This window comes from Cimex lectularius, unplaced genomic scaffold (assembly GCF_000648675.2).
Source record: "Cimex lectularius strain Harlan isolate CLEC.00 unplaced genomic scaffold, Clec_2.1 scaffold36, whole genome shotgun sequence".
Lineage (NCBI taxonomy): Eukaryota > Metazoa > Arthropoda > Insecta > Hemiptera > Cimicidae > Cimex > Cimex lectularius.
The window spans coordinates 511,632-530,528 of record NW_019392648.1 but is presented as its reverse complement, the minus strand read 5'-3'; the positions used below and the strand labels follow the sequence as shown (position 1 = coordinate 530,528).

Here is an 18,897-nt window from a genome sequence, read left to right as displayed (position 1 = left end):
GGATTTTGATGCGGGAAACGGATAATTGTACCATCTTCGAATGTAGTTAGGAATGTGTTAGAATTTAGAGGGATATCGGCGGTGTATACTGCATATTGGAAAGGTGCTAAGATGCTTCCTTGCGGTACTGCAGCCTCTGAAGTAAAGAAAGAAAAGAAAAGAACCTGAAAGATCTACATCTTGTCTTGGTAATAACTATCGGCCAGGTAGGATCTTAGGATAAGGGGAGAAGACCCTTTTGAAGAGAAGCCGGGGGCCGTTGGCAATTCTCTCTTGCAACTCCGATCCTGTCATTTCCACCCGAAACCTCCAACAACACCTCATACTACTAGAGTCTCGGTGTGAAAAGAAAATAATAAAATTTAACATAATACCTTCAATCTACGTAAAAAGATCTTCCCTCTTATCTACTTAAATAATACTCCCCTCCCAACTGCGGACAAGGTGCGATACCTCGGACTGTTCATCGACAAACGCCTGGCGTGCAATCCTCACACACGATTGAAACGTCAGGTGGTTATGACACGATACAGAGCTCATGCACGACTTCGCGACAAACGTTCTAATTTACTTGTCAAAAGTAAAAGGCTACTTTACAACACCATAATTAAGCCTATATGGATTTACGGGCGGGAAGTGTGCGGTTCAGCCAAATATTCCAACATCCACCGCATTGAACTGCCCAGTCCTTAATACTACGAAAAATACTAGATGCTCCATTTTATGAATCGAACTCAACTACACATACAGACTTAAATATTCCTTTCGATCAAGAAGAAATCCGTTCCCGTTACTACAAATTTCATATAAACCTCCCAACTACCGTAAATCTCGCATCCCGACGAATCACCTCAAACCCTCCTCGCCGACTGAAGAGACAATGGCCGCGAGATCTCCTACGAAGTGATGATGATGATGATGATGATGATGATAATGAAAGTGATAGTGACACAAGTATTAATTAACAGACAACATTTTAGTATCCCAATGGGTGTTTTCTCCACTCCTGCTTTTAAGGTTCGTATATATTATTACCTTGCTCATTGTCACATGTCACCTACTTGAAGGTAGTTGTAACTACAAATTTTAAAAAAACAGTAGTTAGTAGTAAATAAAATAATGGTACGAAAATTACTAATTACTAATTAAACTAACTGCCTCCTTCTGGAAGGAATTCATGTTAAGTATTAAAATTTGAAACATTTGCTTAATTTTATGTTGAATATTTTGTTGAAATTTCATTTAGCGGCTTGGTATGCACGATTACCATATGTAAGGATGTAATGGAATTTTAATAATGTTAATGGTTTTAAAGAAAAAAATGATATAACGAAGTCCAAAATTCAGTAAATAAGGTTCATTTATCCTTCAGACAGTTTGCGAAATATGAATTAAACGAGCTTTGTCCAAGTTCTTTTTATCTCCGTTAAAAGGCAGTTTCATTCATTACAATTGGTATTTTTTTCATTGATTATTGCATACAATCTGGAGACTGAACTCTAAGGGGAGTTTACCATTTTAAACAAGAATTTGAACAGACTTACGCTTCGTATGGTTTGTATCCGTAAATGTGAGCGGCGCTGTTGACGAGCCAAGTCGAATTAAGAACAATGCAGTACCTAACAGTCGAATTGACCCAGAAAGCCAATGCCCAGCTTTCGTTCCAGAAGAGAGGAGGAATTATGGACGGAATTATGAAGCAGAATAACAGCTGCAGCTTCAAGAAATGTCTGAAATAGAATAGAAATTTTAAAATTCGAATTTTCAACGTGTTCATCAGACTTACTTCTGGTGGAAACTGACGAGAGGGTTGTTAGTAATGTCAGACATGTCGATTTGGGCACCTTTCCTCAGAACTTCAGGATGCTTCGTCTGCGTGAGCCAGCCGCAATGGGAGAAAAAGAACCCTCTTTTGGCGTTGTGCGGATCCGCGTCTGTCTCTGAATATTTGTGATGAACCCTGTGATCCCGGACCCAATCGTACATTGTATTCTGTAATTACGAATATTATCTTTAGTGAGATGCCAACCAACACTATCGTCTCCTTCCTCGAGCATAAATAATCCTACCCTGGTGTTTTCCTATATTCCCGGTCTTTGATTGAGGATTGCAAGAGGGTTTGTTGTGAAAGTTAATGGCAACATCCATTTACAATTACTACGTTATCCTCAAATCCTTCCTAATAAACCGATTCTTCCAAGTACCCCAAAGCTTTCTCGTCTATTTTTCCTATTTAGCCAGCCTCCCCCAGGGAAGCACGCTTGCTCCCTTACTTTACTCCTTTCATACGGCTGATCTTCCATTGCCTTCCTACACCTTAACCTTAACCTACGGTTCACACGGCAATCCTCTCCACAAAAATCACTTCTGTTAATTCTATCCTCAACCTACAATCATGTTCTTGAACCCTGCCTTCGACAGGAAAGAATCAAGGTAAATAATCAATAATCTAAATTAATAGATTCACTAGTTTCGTGGTCCGCTTGACCAATCAATATCTTTCAATTAATTAAGGTTTTTAGTTGAAATAAGAAAGTCAGTGTCACGAAGTCCATTTTAACGAGGATAGCCCAAGTGGTAGATCAGCGGCGTATTTAGCCAAAGGTCGTAAGTTCGAATCCCGCTCGTGACGCTAACTTTTTAATTTCAACCAATACCTTTCATAAATATTAATTAATTGAAAAATGTTAATTGGTCAATCGGACCACGAACTGTAATGGATTTAATAATTAAACTGAAGTATATCTTCACGAAAACTCTCCGTGGCCATTTCATTTGTCGCCGAGAATCAAATAAATTCCAGGACATTTGAAAAATGGCAAAAAGGAGGGAAAATTCGAGAGGTGAGGTTGAGGTGGGAGGTTGGTGTCCGAGGTGATCGAAGTCACGAAAGCTCAAGTGGTAGAGCAAGCGTATTTAGCCGAAGGTCGTAGGTTCGAATCCCACTCGTTACACTGACTTTTTCATCTCAACTAAAAACCTTAACTAATTGCTAACTAAATAGTTTTCACTTTTAATCGTAAAACTCTACTACGGACTACCCATACCGTACCCCAATTCGTCCAGCGGATAATGAACTATAATTTGCACTTTACTTGGACAAAAGACCTACGTGGAACCCACACACACAAGATTAAAACTAATCGATAGTAACCTTAGGTGTAATATACTGAAGATATCACTTGACAAAAGAGCTAAACTGACATAGCTTAACAATAAGTTAGTAGTCATTAGTAATTGGTAGCCTACATAATTACTTAACTCTAAGGGACAGTCAAAATTCATCGTACAATATTTGATGCTCCATTCTAAGTCACAAATCATGCTATCCTCTCCGATCTAACCTACGTGCCAAAACAGGCCCACCGCCGCTACAATAGATTCCAAACTATCCTCTCATGGGAACCAATTAATTCGCAACCTGTCCATCTCATCCCTTCCTTCCAACCCTCATAGAATTCCTTAAGGAGTGGAATCTATCCCCCGGACACAGGCAATCGAAAGAATTTGTTAAGGTGATCAAACCAGCAGAATTCTCAAATGGCTATTCTCTATCTCAAGGAAGGGAAGGAGGCTGATAGGTATTCTGACGGGCCACTGCCCACTGAGAAGACACCTCTCCGTAATGGGTATTCTACCAGATCCTTTTTGCCGTTTTTGCGAAATAAAAGAAGAAACGGCAAGGCACTACCTCGCAGAGTGTAATAGGTAGGTCTAATAATCTAAAATGATAGCTAGGTCTAGATTTGAAATCTTTGAAGGAGCGGACATCACCAAATCACTCCTCGAGATAAAATGGTCCAAAATCTTGGGGTTTGTGAACAAGTCGAAGAGGTTTATGCAGGACACGTGAGCCGACCCGGACCTTTTAGGGATGGGGTACGAGTCTACCAAGGCATTTAACCCCTCGGGTCTTGGTCGCCCCCCCTGCGTAATATATAACCCTCATAGAAGACCGAAGTGCTGGCAACCTCGAGAAAATAACTGGTTGTGCTTTTCCGACAACAGGGTCCGCTGTTGACTTCACGGCATAATGGCCATTTACGGCCACTTTCACTGGACGATGGCTGTTCAAATCAATGAAGCCATACACGTAAATGTGCATAAAATGTTGTGTATGTGCATGTGTATATGTATATCATTGAAAGTAACAATGTTTTTCTTGTTGCATTTTGCACTCAGTTGTAAAATAAATAAATAAAATAAAAAAAAATCTTAAGAGAGAAATACGGAAATAAAATTATTCCATGAAATAGTGGAGCGGGTGAAGGAAAGTATGCGGATGGTCGCTTGCTGAAGTGGATGCCTGAGATTATTTACCAAAATAGACTAAGCCCTTCGGCGTTCAAAATAGTGAAAGTATTGCAAATAGTAAGAGTTTCGAAAGAATGTCAGAAAGTCTAAACTTTGAAGTAATATAATTCCATCGCTGTATATGGCGAAATGCCGAATTACGCTGTCCAAATGCAGGTTCATAACCCCGCTGTCTAAAACTTAATGAATACATCTCACAACTGAAATGCAATAGTTAAAATCTCTAGGAAATGTCAAATCCGTAACATAATAATATTATAATTATGTTAATTAAATTGCAACGGTTTGAGATAAAAGCGAAACCAATTTAAATTCAAGGCGATAAACAAGTAATCGATGACCTGATAAGAAATCAACAAACATCAAAAAGGAAATGATTGCAATAATTAGCAAACGTTCCATCCGAACAATATTTTTATTAATTTAATTTTAAAAATTACAAATTTAATTTTAATTTGACAAATTTTTAAGGATTTAAAAATGATAACTCACCATGCCTGCCATCGAGTAAAAAATTAGAAGAATAACTTCGAGCGGAGGTTTCGCTTTGTAAGCTCTGTGCGTGTAAAGCCTGTGGGCTCCTGCGGTGACACCTAGACCGGCCATCACAGTGCACAATAAAGCTAAAAAAAATGACAAAAAATAGTTTATTATGTATTTACTGGCAAGACTAGCACACACGTACTGAATCCAAAAGTCAAAAGTTTGATTTTGGTTATGTAGTTGAAGAAGTTGTAAACGGCGAGGACGTGAAGTACGAGCAGTACGATGGCATTCCTCCAGATAAACCTCGGCTTTTTCAACTTCAGCTTCTCTTCGAACAGGTTATTTTCGGTTTCACGAAAGTGGTCTGGCGACGTTGGATCTTCTTCTTTCCTCATTCTAGAGCGCAGTAATTTACAGTCGTCATGAGGAAAATCAGGCGGACCTTCGCCGAAAAACCTATCGTCCACCGCTTCACCATCATCCGTAACGGTTGGTGCCATCTAAAATCAAAACAGTTTTTGAACAACGGCTCGGTCGTTTCAGTCATTCAGTCCCTTTCGGTTTTATTCGGACGAATATACCTTGTTACATATTCAAATGGTTCAAAAACTACCATCGAGAATACTTACAGTAAAGTGACGCCTACTATGAATGTGTGGTGTTTAGTGTCCGTTAGTTTAGGATTATTTAAAGATCGTGAGATGCGGTCTGGTGTGACGTAGGTTTTAGAAAAACACTTTCTTTATCGTGCCAACGTTTCTATCTTTATTGAGATCATCTTCAGGTCCTGAAGGGCTGGATAAAAAGGAATTTATACAACGCTAGAATGTTTTGTATTCAATCAAAGTATTTGTACTCACTCAAAGTGTTTGTTTTCTGCGTAATTGTGTCATTCTTGTGCGTCGTGTTGAGAGTGCCAGTGAGATATCGTGTACGACACACAAGAATGACACAATTACGCAGAAAACAAACACTCTAAGTGAGTACAAATACTTTGATTGAATACAAAATTTTCTAGCATTGCACAAATTCATTTTTTTTCCTACATGTATTTGTAAAATTTAAACAACGTCTATAAATCCCAGGCGCTGAAGATGATCTCAGTGAAGATCGAAACGTGACTTCGATCCACTCGGACACCAACTTTCCATCTCAACCACACCTTTTTGAATTTTCCCACGAACTAACATAAAAGGTTTAAATGTTACGGTGTGAAATGACCTTAGCCGTTAAAACGCCCTTAAAAATTCATAATAATAGTAACTATGTTTTTTTTTTAAACATATGCACAATAATCATAATATATACATTTTGACAAGAATATAATATCCGTCGGTCAAGTTGATTATAAGAACGTTCTAATTTTAATATAAACAATAAATTTATTATGTTACATTAAACTATTGATAATTGATAAAAATAAACTTACAATAACTTAAAAAGTAAAAATGTGTGATTAGTGACCGTTAGTCGATGATTATTCAGAAATCGTGAGATGCGGTCTGGTGTGATGTAGGTTTCAGAAAAACATTTTCTTTATCGTGCCAACGTTTCGATCTTTATTGAGATCATCTTCAGGGCCTTGTGTTGTCTGCGTTTCAGCAAAAAAGTTCTCTGGTTGATAGAAATGCAGACAACACAAGGCGCTGAAGATGATCTCAATAAAGATCGAAACGTTGGCACGATAAAGAAAATGTTTTTCTAAAACCTACGTCACACCAGAAAGCATCTCACGATCTTCAAATAATTATGAGTACAAAAGTAATACTTGATGGACCTGGTGAAATAAACTCTTTGGGATCCTCAAAACGACTATTGTCTATTATTGTCTTGTCAATTTTAATTGAGAAATTATTTTGATTTTTGAATAGTTCCATAAAAAAATTAGATTTTGGCTGGAATTTAACTTTTCGTTTTTATCCTAAACACCATTTGCTTTACGAAATTCAGTAGAGGTTGGAATCTGGTATAAATGGCAAATGGACTTTTGTATTATTGAACAAAAACATTTACAAGTTCAAAATTCATTTTCGTTAAATTCTTATATAATATTATGACTAATTTTAACATAAGGTTAAACCCAGCAACAATATTTTTTTTTAAACTGATATCTTAAAAATTTATTTAAAAAATATTGTCCTACAATGAAAAACAGATTAATTGCTATATAAAAAATCTTTAAATTAGTCTAATCTAACAAGATATGACAATCGTCGTTGCACATTGAACTTGCGGTGAAAGGCTAAGCGTGATTTAATAGCCGTTGGGGATCAAAGTCAGTAACGGTCATGCTAACATCAGAATTCCCTCCTTTTACACCTTCGCCAATTTAATTTCTATATTATAAAACCGGCCAAAGTTTGTTTTACAAGCGACAAACTATATTAAAACCATAACAACACACATTCCGATGTAAATCTGTAAAAGAACAGTTTCAAAGAGTATGAAAAACACAAACTTGTTCGTAAAAGCATGCCGAAAATAATCTTAGATAAAATGATAATAAAAACCAGCCGGAAGTACTTGGCTTTTGTAAATTTACAGAACATGTGGCAAAAGTTTATTTATCGTAAAATTTGATGCTTCACTGCCTTGAACTGGATGTAGTTGTTTTTATATATATATCACCTTTGTTAAACAGATGTTAAATTTTATGGTTAAAAACTATAATAATAAGCCTTGCTTTCTATAAAAGACACTAAATAGAATCAAACCTGACCACGGTAAAATAAGCGGTGAGTTGTTGCTGTGACACGACGTACCCTTTCTGCCAAGACTAAACTTCGTTTAGAAACGGGTGGCTTTCATATAACTATTTCCATCCCCCACCTGTTCGTAAACATTTTTCAACCCTCTTTCGCAAGAATTGGGCCGAGAATTGTTTGTCGGCCCAGAAAGGGTGTAGCAAATAACATCCAATTCCTGGCAGGTAAATTTAAACTTGGGCTTTAATTATACAATTAAATCCAGAACATCGAGATCAGATTATGCAAGAGTTACGGTTATTATTTTTATTAACTTTTGAAAAAAAATTTCTTAAGCAAAATAATTAAATATAAACATCGACTTTTTTTTTCCAAGATTCTAGAAAAATGACGTCCATTTCACGAATTTTCAAAAATTACTCTTGATGTAAGGATTGATTGAGATAAAAAAGTCAGTGTCACGAGCGGGATTCGAACCCACGACCTTCGGCTGAATACGCCTGCTCTACCTCTTGACCTATCGTGACTTCGATCCACTCGGACACCAACTCCCCATCTCAACCAACCTTTCGAATTTTCCATCCTTTTTGCCATTTTTCAATGTCGTTCAAATGTCGTGTAATCTATTTGATTCTCGGCGACAAACTAAATGGCCACGGAGAAATTTGGTGAAGAGAGACATCATTTAACTTATTAAATTCATTAGATTTCGTGGTCCGATTGACCAAGTAACATCTTTCAATTAATTAATCTTTATGTAAGATATTGGTTGAGATAACAAAAGTCAAGAATCAAATAGATTACACGATATTTGAAAAATGGTAAAAAGGAGGGGAAATTCAAAAGGTTGGTTGAGATGGGAAGTACAAAACGATATAATAATTTTTTTAACATAATTATAAACGTGTAGAGATTAGTGACCGTTAATCGATAGTTATTCAGATATCGTGAGATGCGGTCGATAATTATAAACTTTGTAAAGACGGTACAGATATTTTTGGAAAACATTGTTAATTGTAAATATTAAAATCACTAGTTTTCGTGGTCCGTTTGACCAATTAATATCTTTCTTTTAATTAAGGTTTTTAGTTGAGATAAAAAAGTCAGCGTCATTAACGGGATTCGAACCCACAACCTTCGGCTAGATACGGCGCTACTCTACCACTTGAAATGTCGTGACTTCGACTTTATCTCAACTAAAACCTTAATTAATTGAAAGACATTAATTGGTCAAGCGGACCACGAACACTAATGAATTTAATAAGTTATAAATTAAGTATGTCTTCACTAAAGCTTTCCGTGGCCATTTCATTTGTAGCCAAGAATCAAATAGATTACACGACATTTGAACGACATTGAAAAATGGCAAAAAGGAGGGAAAATTCGAAAGGTAGGTTGAGGTGGGAAGTTAGTGTCCAAGTGGATCGAAGTCACGATGGCTCAAGTGGTAGAGCAGGGGCGTATTTAGCCTAAGGTCGTGGATTCGAATCTCGCTCGTGACACTGACTTTTTTATCTCAACCAATACCTTACGTAAAGATTAATTAATTGAAAGATGTTATTTGGTCAATCGGACCACGAAATAGAATTAATTTAAAAATTACGTTGGGGTTGATTAAGAAATATAAAAATTCTTACCTCCACTTCTACCTAAATAGATCTATTGTGGAAGCCCTATAAATTATAGCCGTACCTCGAAAGTACAATTTTTCCTATAAGCACTTTCTTCGGTGCCTTTTCCTCTTTGGTATGAGAATTAACCGGGCTGAGGCTTCACATTCACAAAGGATATGGGCCGATGTCTCTGGTTCCTCCTGACGGAGTCGCCATGTTTCTTTCTATCTGTGCTATGCCCATCTTCTTTAGGTGGTTGTTAAGAGAGCAATGGCCTTTAATAGGACTATAATTTTTCCGAAATCCTGCCTGAGAGAGAGAGAGAGAGAGAGAGAGAGAGAGAGAGAGAGCGAGAGAGAGAGACTAGTTTTCTTATGTTCCATTTGGAGAGATTTATAAATTTCGTAGGTTGCCTCGTACCTGGTGTTTTCGTCCATTGCTTGAGTTTTTCTTTCTCAAGCCATTTTGCCAGTTCCAACTTAACCACTCATTCCGGTGCACCTAGTTGAGGTTCCGGTCCCACGGGTGAGAAGGGTTGCCCCATTTTCGGCTAGTTGATCAGCCTGTTTATATCCTTCTATGTCTTCATGTCCAGGAACCCACTTTAAGGTTTTGCTTTCCGAGAGCAGTTTAGACATTCCCAGATATGTTCGGAGTTGAAAGCATAGTGTTTAGTGTTTTTAATCTACGAGAGTGTAAATCTAAGCACCTTTTATAGTTTTTCTTTCTTTCCCCTGTACCATCTTTCTTTCTATCTGTGTACCGCATTAGGGCCCCTTCCTGAAACCTCGGGCAACCTTCTTCTAAAGGTCTCTATTATTTATTTTTACGTAGACGAATTTGTCAAGATAACTTTTCTCTCATTTTGTCGAGCACCATTATAACCATCTCATTGTTTTTAATCTCCTCTCCAGAATTTTGTGATGGTTCCTCCTTAGATGTTGCTTTGTTTACATATACTTCTGGCGTCGGTTGTCACTCTCAAAACCAACATTTTTTATATAAGGGTAAACTTAAGGGTGGAAGGTCGAATGCGTTTTCCATTGCTGTAGTGGGACAGATATGCATTGCCCTGTAATTGCAAGATATGACTCTTGAAGAAGAGATTTGGTGATTTATAATTGGGATTTCTCAGCTATATCTGCATAAGGTGGTCTCACTCTGACAGGTCAGGCGGGATGAATCATACACAGATAAATAATTTAGATATTGTACTCCAGTCACCAGATTTAACGTTAATAACTATAGCTATTTCGTTTTCGCTAAAAATGCCCTTGCTGGATTGATAAAGCATGGGTTCTTTTTTATATTTATCCAAATTTGTGAATACTGTAATTTTGTATTTGCGGTTTCCATTGCTGTATTTGGGTATGTATAAATTTTACGATACTCCCGCCAGAAAAATTGCATGTATAAGATTAATATTAATACTGAAATTAAAATATCAATTATCAGCTATTTATCTGAAGGGTGATAAATTATTTTATCAAAAAATGATAAAATAAAAAAGTATATTGGAAATAAAACCTTTTTGAAAGCTTTAGAGATTTCAGTTTTAAATCAATAATTATCCAATTAATTAATATTTGTGAAAGGTATTGGTTAAGATAAAAAAGTCAATGCCACGAGCGGGATTCCAACCTGCGACCTTCGGTAAATGCGCCTGCTCTACCACTTGAGCTATTGTGACTTCGATCCACTCGGACACTAACTTCCCATCTCAACCTCATCTCTCGAATTTTCCCTCCTTTTTGCCATTTTAAATGTCGTGTAATCTATTTGATTCTCGGCGACAAATGAAATGGCCACGGAGAGCTTTCGTGAAGATATACTTTATTTAACTTTATTAAATCCATTAGAGTTCGTGGTCCGATTTTTCAATTAATTGATATTTATGAAAGGTATTAGTTGAGATAAAAAAGTCAGTGTCACGAGCGGGATTCGAATGATGATGGATACCATCCGGTTTTCGGCACCGGCACCACGCCTGACTAACCCTGTCCCGGGTGTACCCTACCCGGCGCAGAGATTGGAGGATTCTTTCCGTTTCTTTGGACAGAATCCTCCGCCTTCAGTACCGATCTATAATCTATCCTTCCTTTCGAGCCACGAATACTCTCGACTCTCGCTCTCTCACTACAACAGACCAAAACGCTCTCCGACGCACACACCTACGATGCGTCATTGTCGTCGTCGGGGTCTTTCTTTCGCTGTATATCTGTTCCTGAAGACAGCTTGAAGAAGGCCAGCGATCGTGACACAGCTCCTACGAATCCCGATGTTCCTGACCGGGAGACCACATTCTCACATGTCACGATCGCAACACTTGACGCACCTGCAAACTCGCGTCGCGCAGGATTCCACTCTTTTAAAGCCGTCGGCGAAGAGTCCCCTCTTCCAGGTGACGTCCTTCTCCCTTTGCAACGCGAATCTTACGGACACCCGTGTCTACCTGTTCTCGGTATTTTGCTGTTGTTTTACAAACACGAGTAGAGAAAGGGAAGTACTTAGTCTTGGTCCGTGTTTCCCCCAGATAGAGGGAGGTGTCTCGATCCGTTTCGTCACAAACGAATCCCCCAAGAAAAGGCTGAGTCTGAACAGATCATAGCGAGGCGCAACTGCTCTCCCGAGTACAACACTCCCCGAAGTGTGAACCTTGCTAAGACGGAGTGGGCGCTTCATCCACTTGGGTCTTGCAACGGCCTGTAAACGAGCCGCATAAGGTCGCATGATTTTGAGCCTTTCGACTCACGAGACTCACAGCGCATTATTGCTCATCGGGAATCTGCCTTTGAACCGTTCAGGCATAATCTCATGGTAACTTCGCACAACCTGCCGGCCGACTGAATGAATGAACCTGCGGTTCCTCTCGTACTAAACAGGATTACAACAGCAATGACGTGTCATCAGAATGGTAAAACTGAGCCGACATCGAAGGATCACCAAGCGACGAACGCTTGGCCGCCACAAGCCAGTTATCCCTGTGGCATCTTTTCTGACACCGCTTGATTTCGCAGTCCCTATGTCCACTGAGCAACGGGATCGAGCCGGCTTTTGCCCTTTTGCTCTTCGCGAGGTTTCTGTCCTCGCTGAGCTGACCTTAGGACACCTGCGATATTATGTGTCAGTTGTACCACCCCAGCCCAACTTACAACCTGGTCTCAGACCATGGTACTTCAGAGTGCTAGGTTATCATTAGTAGGGTCTCTAACCATCCCTAACTATTTTTACATTAAATTTATTTAACATGAATTTTTCTTAAATACCTTATATTTTTTATATTATAATTTCTGTTGTTTTACAAAAAACTTTTCCTATTTTTAATGTAAAAATAAAGCAGAAAATTTAAAAAACCATGAAGTTTTTTATCAAAAAAATTGAAATTAATCATTATTAAGATGATTAGCGTTATTTCCATTTATTAATATAATATTATATTTTGATATTTCAAGATCGAGTGGAAAAAATCATTGAAATCGCTAATGTAATTATTTGTTTGATTAAGAACCAGTAGTAGAAGTTTTTTAAGAGTATGTTTCGAATTTTATAATTTTTTAAAATTATCAGCTTTGAATGGAACTGACGTAATTTCGCGACACACAAGTGGCGAGCCCTGTTTATTCATAGCACACGATAAAACTCGACATAATAGATATATGTACATAATAAGTGTAATTGGTTGTTTTCACTTTCCTTTTGACTTATGTACCCAATTACGGCAATCGCATTTTGAAAGGGTATCGGATATAAAATTTGATTAGAGGTCGTAGTGTTGACACGTTTCGAAAACAATGTCAACGAATAATATTGATCGTACCAAACACGTGCAATTTAATTTGATACGTATTGATGACCAGTTGCTTAATTCAAAGGTACGCTGTAAACTAATTTCATAAGCGGCGATTATCGATTGATTAAATAGTTCAGGGTTATGTTATACGGTGTTTCTGCGTCGGCTGTGTTATAAGACCCTAAACATTTTCTCTTGCGAAGTATAGCACCACAGCTTGTACACAAAGCTCTTTTAAGAATCTCCCTACATACGCCTTTTCCCAAGTATTGCGTCAAGAAAACGGGTCTGAATTTGAGTTTTCCTGGTTTCTCTCATTATTTCCTTCGCTTTAAAATCTTGCATGTAGATTGAGCGTTGTTTGATTTCCCTTGGTTGAGAGGTGATGAACCTGTAGTTTGGTCGTTTCTGATCATTTTGGTCTTCTAACCTCACTGTTTTGGACCCTGCACTATCTGACAGATCAAATAACGAGAATAGGCAGGCTAAACAGTTAGGAAACGACCAAACTACAGGTTTTTTTATATGTGATGCGTATAGTTTTGGGTTAGTGACAAAAGGGCCAGGGGATGGGAATCGAACCAGAACCGCGGGGGTCGAGAACCGAGAGACTACCACCATACTTACAACTCGGCCAGCGCGGTCCCCTAAACTACAGGTTCATCACCTCGCATACCACAAGAGTATCTCACGATGCTTTGAACTTTGTGCCCAATGAGAGAATCCTACCTCACTCTATCTTATCTACTATCCTATGAAGCTATCCGATGGCATGAGAAGTTCCTGGTCTGGCATCAATTTCAGCGAGTCTTAAGGCGCAAAACCTATTTAATCTGTTCTTGTAGTTCAAGGATCGAATCGACATAGCGAACTCAAGAACTGGGAAAGTTCAATAACCCAGATGGCTGCATTGCTTGGGGAACATAAACCCCCACGTCCTAGGCTCCTTTCATCATCTCATAATTCAGAACCACGAGAAAGTCATATTCGTATTTTCTGATCTTATATCTGCTTGGCTATCTAATATTAGGTGGTACGGCTGATGATGATGAGGATCTAAGTAGCGGGGGTTTAGTGTTTTCCTACTTTCTTAGTTCAATTCAACTGACACGGATTTTCTTTTAAGTTAGAGAAGGTCATTGACTGTTGTTTCTGCAATCTAAATTACATTATTTAACCTAGATTATATCTCCATTGACCGGTAGCTTCTCACTCGGAGATAATATGGGTGGCAGTTTTATCCTCCTTATTGCATAATCTACTAATGGGGGTCATCGTTCAAAGTGTTGTGAACGTGCCTCCTCTCATGCCAATTACTGGTAGCACTATCACTCCTTGAGTTTATCCTTTTTAGCCGTAGCACCTGTCATTAATTCAGCTTTAATTTTGTACTGCCAGTTCAGAATTGAGTACATCACTCTGACCCATGGCTTCGAAGGCATTGTTGTTGATGCCCATGGAGGTATTAGTGCTTGATTTTTGAAACTCTTCTAGTACCTGATTGCGTCCCAGATCCATCGGTATAGACTTCCTCCCTTGACCCAGTTTTTTCCAGATTAAAATAAAACATGACAACGAATTTCAGATTAAAACAAATTTGGATTCTCGTGAAAAAATTTACCTCTGATATTATTTTCATATATTGTCAATCTTGGACAGAACCACACGGTTGATGCTAATCAAAATAATTAATAGATACATCCATTGGGTGATTATAGTAACAACACTAGATTTATTATATTACGTTATATTCTTAGAGTACATTGTAAATGCTGGTACTTTTTTAAATTTCTTTTTAAACATTATTGAGCTTACGCAATGCAGGTAAAAATAGTTGGCGATAATTAATTATTTAACAGTAATAAGACACGAGTTTAGGTAGTTTTCAAAGTTGGTTGGGTCTAGTCAATTTCTTGCATCCGTTTGTGCCGAACCGGTGGTATCAGCTGTAGGTGTCGATTACCGCATTCAGCCGGGAACACTTACCCGATGCTACGCTATGCGACGCTACCCGATGCTACCCGACGCCTTGCCACGTTTTGGCAGAGTGTGCACATCTATGCGACGTCAAGCGCACGCCACGTCACACAGCGTGTATCACAAATCATTATCACAATCGCAACGCCTCTTTTGTTCTTAATGCATTATGTGTGGTGATTAGTTACCGTTTGTCGATGATTATTCAGAAATCGTGAGATGCGGCCTGGTGTGATGAAACATTTTCTTTATCGTGCCAACGTTTCGATCTTTATTGAGATCATCTTCAGAGCCTGGGATTTACAAACATTGTTTAAATTTAACAAAAACATGTAGGTTGTGGAAAAAAGTGAATTTATACAATGCAAAAAATATTTTTTATATTTAATCAATGTATATATATTGAGTGAGTAGAAATACTTCGATTGAATATAAAAAATATTTTTTGCAAAAGTATAAATGCATTGTATAAAAGTCAATTTATATAATGCAAATAAATATTTTTTTTATGTTTAATCAAAGTATAAATTAAATAAATTTAATTGAATTAAATTTAAACAATGTGTTTAAATACCAGGGCCTGAAGATGATTTCAATAAAGATCGAAACGTTGGCACGATAAAGAAAATGTTTTTCTGAAACCTACATCACACCAGACCGCATCTCACGATTTCTGAAAAATTAATGCATTATTTTGAGCAAAACTATGAATAAATTGTTTGTTAAATTTTATGAGCACAACCATGTAATAAATTGTTAGTTAAATTCATTATATCAAAAAATGGTATTCCGGTGTTTTGATCAGTTTTCTTCCTTACCATCACAATTAAATAATTTTTATAAAAACTGATGAATTTTTGATCTTGGTTAATTTGGTTTATCTTAAAATAAGAATTGTAATTGATATGACTACAAAATTACATATATGTACATAGTTTGAAATAAACTACAAAAATATGAGTGCCCCGTTCTGACGCTACTCGACGAAAATGGTGTAATTTTATAAGCAAAACCATGAAATAAATGGTTAGTTCAATTTTATGAGCAAAAACCGAGTAATAAATTGTTAGTTAAATTCATTATAGCAAAAAATGGTATTCCGGTGTTTTGATCAGTTTTCTTCCTAACCATCACAATTAAATAATTTTTATAAAAACTAATGAATTTTTGATCTTGGTTAATTTGGTTTATCTTAAAATAAGAATTGTAATTGATATGACTACAAAAGTATATATATGTATGTACATAGTTNAAAATTACATATTCATAGTTTGAAAAAAACTACAAAAATATAAGTGTCCTGTTCTGACCCTACTCGAGGAAAATGGTGTAATTTTATGAGCAAAACCATGAAATAAATTGTTAGTTAAATTCATTCTATCAATAATTAGTATTCCGGTGTTTTGATAAATTTTCTTCCTAACCATCATAATAAAATATTTTTTGTAAAAACTGACGCATTGTTGATCTCGGTTAATTTGGTTTATGTTAAAATAAGTATGTTGTAATTAATATAACGACAATATACACATAGTTTGAATAAAAATATGAGTGTCCGGTTCTTTTGTCTTCGACTGTATCGATGCGACCCGACGAAAATCTGGACAGTGGGGATCGCGTAGAGTAGGGTAGCATGGTATAGCATCGGGCAGATTTACACGGGGGTAATGCACACTTATGGAAAATCGGAGTTTGGATTTGCATCGGGTAGCGTCGCATGGCGTAGCATCGGGTAAGTGTGTTCCTCGCATTAATGTTAGGGATGTCCAAGTCATTATGGATATTTTGGGAGCATTTGTTATTAACCATATGATTCTAAATGATTTGCACTTTTTTAATTTGTGAATCAGATGTTTATTTCCGTATGGCACAACCGTAAAGGCGATATGGTCATTATGTAATATAGGTCTGTTCTTTTGGCACATAGACCATGATATTCATATATTATTAAACACTTCTATTTATTTCATTGTTAAAATATTTTTTAGAAAATTGTTAATTGTACAAGGGAAACTTCTTCTTGTAAATATGTACATCCAATTTATAATCACTACAAATCATACTGTAGTTCAAAAGATGTATGTCTCTTCTAGACCGTATTTTCTATTTTTAACGGTTTGAAATATGGCGTATCGGGAATGTAGTCTGATTCTGAGTCAGCTAGCTGTATGAAATTCAACTGATCGTAAAAGGCTCAGTTCCTGTGCATCATTTAACAAAGAGGTTAGGAATAAACGAGGGCCGCCACCATTACGAATAAAAAAAACCCTGGTGAAATCATTTTAAATCTGCTATCGGGTCATTTTATCTCTGGTTGTAACCTAGCTTTCAAAGTGGGCCACGCAGGTCATTTATTCAAACCACACGCGAATTGAACGTCAACAATGCAGAAAAACCGGCAGAGGAAGATACAACGAAAATCAATTGACTATCAATAAAATTAATAATAATTTGGATTTGGATTTATAGGTTCAAATCCGCACATGTACGTACATTGTGCCAAGTTGAGTCTATTCGCTTCTCGTAGTCCCCCGGCAATTCCGACTTTTGCTATTTATGCTAAATTGCCGGCAGACTCGGGAGTCACCCGGGTTGTCAGTCCGAGGGCAGACCTCTTATCCGTGCAGCAACCGAGGTTGATCTCCGGTGGAGGAGGGGTGCTGTAGCTAGGTCAATTCAGCACCCAACGCATTTCAAACCCATTCCTACTCACGTACATTCTTAAATACATTCATTCCTATTTACCCATTCATTCAATTAGGGTGATGGATAACTCGATATTCCGCCATCGATCCTCTTGTCAATACTTATTTTCATTTCCCCACAACTGAATAGTTCAAGAACTACGAGTAGATTTATGAAGTAACCGTAGATAGTTTAAAAAAGCGTAAAATGTTCGACATCTGCGGAAGGGCTGAGAATCGGATCGTGGTTTATATGAACTTTTTGTTACATTTGAGGTGGGAAAGCATCTGACGAACTTTGCCGTACCGGTAGTGAATCGCCCTGTACATATATATTTAGTATTAAATATAACAAATATTTGAATTATTAAAATATGTAAATAAAATTTTTTGCTTGTATGATTTTAATAGAATTCTCCATGAAATTTTAATTTTTTTAACGAATATTTACTAAACCCCATGTGCGGCGCAATGGTAACAGTAAGACATATTTTGGAAGAATGCGAACAACTAGCGCCGCACAGAGCACGGTGTGGCCTTCCCAATGACATAACAAAAGTACTTAAGCACAATAGTGATTAGTGATTATAAACGAAAGGTCATTGATTACCTAAAATTAATAAATGCGTATGGCTATATATAACCCACCACACGTGGTATATCCCCCCTATTTGTATGAATGTATTTATTTGCGTGAATGTCGAAGTATGCATGGGTGTGGCTGTGACGGAATATCAAGTACTCACAAGCCCACCAAATTATTATAGGTATGTTATATATTTGTAGTATGATGAGAGGGACGGGGCATTTCGTTGGTACTATACTTCCGAAGTGTAGTGGCTTGTCCAGAATGAATGTATTTATTAGCGTGAGAGGTGATGCGTGAAAGGACGTGGCTGTCGAGGAATATCGAGTACTCCACAGGCCCGTCAAACAATTTAGATTAGGAAAGTATAGTGTATGAGTGAAATTTTTAAATACCGTTTGAATGTATTTATTGTGTGAAAGAAAGGAGGCCGCAAGATCTTAATCTTCCGACCTCCGATTTAGTTGTAGTTTAGGTTAATAAATTAGTATGATTGTGAATTATGAAAATGTGTATAAATATTATATCTATATATTTTAATTTGTGGGATGGTAACAACAAGCAAGATATCGAACCTATAATTTTTATCGAAGATATATTAGGTGAATTAGAAGAATCGGAAGACAACAGTCGTTTAGTCGTGCCATAAGAAGACTGAGAAAAGATAGCTAATAAGACAAATAAAAACAAAAAAAAATTGGATTGGAAAAGTTGGTACCCTTTGAGCTATAAAAAAAATCAC

At 37.2% G+C, this 18,897-nt stretch overlaps 1 protein-coding gene across 5 annotated transcripts in view; it reads right to left on the bottom strand.

Moving 5' to 3' along the window:
* LOC106668417 ((11Z)-hexadec-11-enoyl-CoA conjugase-like) overlaps positions 1-18,897 on the bottom strand; it is a 77,744-nt gene that overhangs the window by 5,430 nt on the left and 53,417 nt on the right. For 2 of the 5 annotated variants that reach the window (XM_014397133.2, XM_014397132.2), the window contains exons 2-5: positions 5,000-5,300; positions 4,807-4,937; positions 1,787-1,992; positions 1,545-1,730 (exon numbers count right to left, since the gene is read on the bottom strand). In XM_014397133.2, the coding sequence (XP_014252619.1) occupies positions 1,545-1,730; positions 1,787-1,992; positions 4,807-4,937; positions 5,000-5,300 (824 nt within the window). Of the gene's footprint in view, positions 1-1,544; positions 1,731-1,786; positions 1,993-4,806; positions 4,938-4,999; positions 5,301-5,429; positions 5,480-7,514; positions 7,584-18,897 lie in introns of those variants that run through there. The other 3 variants (XM_014397131.2, XM_024230490.1, XM_014397135.2) reach the window with 3 other exon arrangements.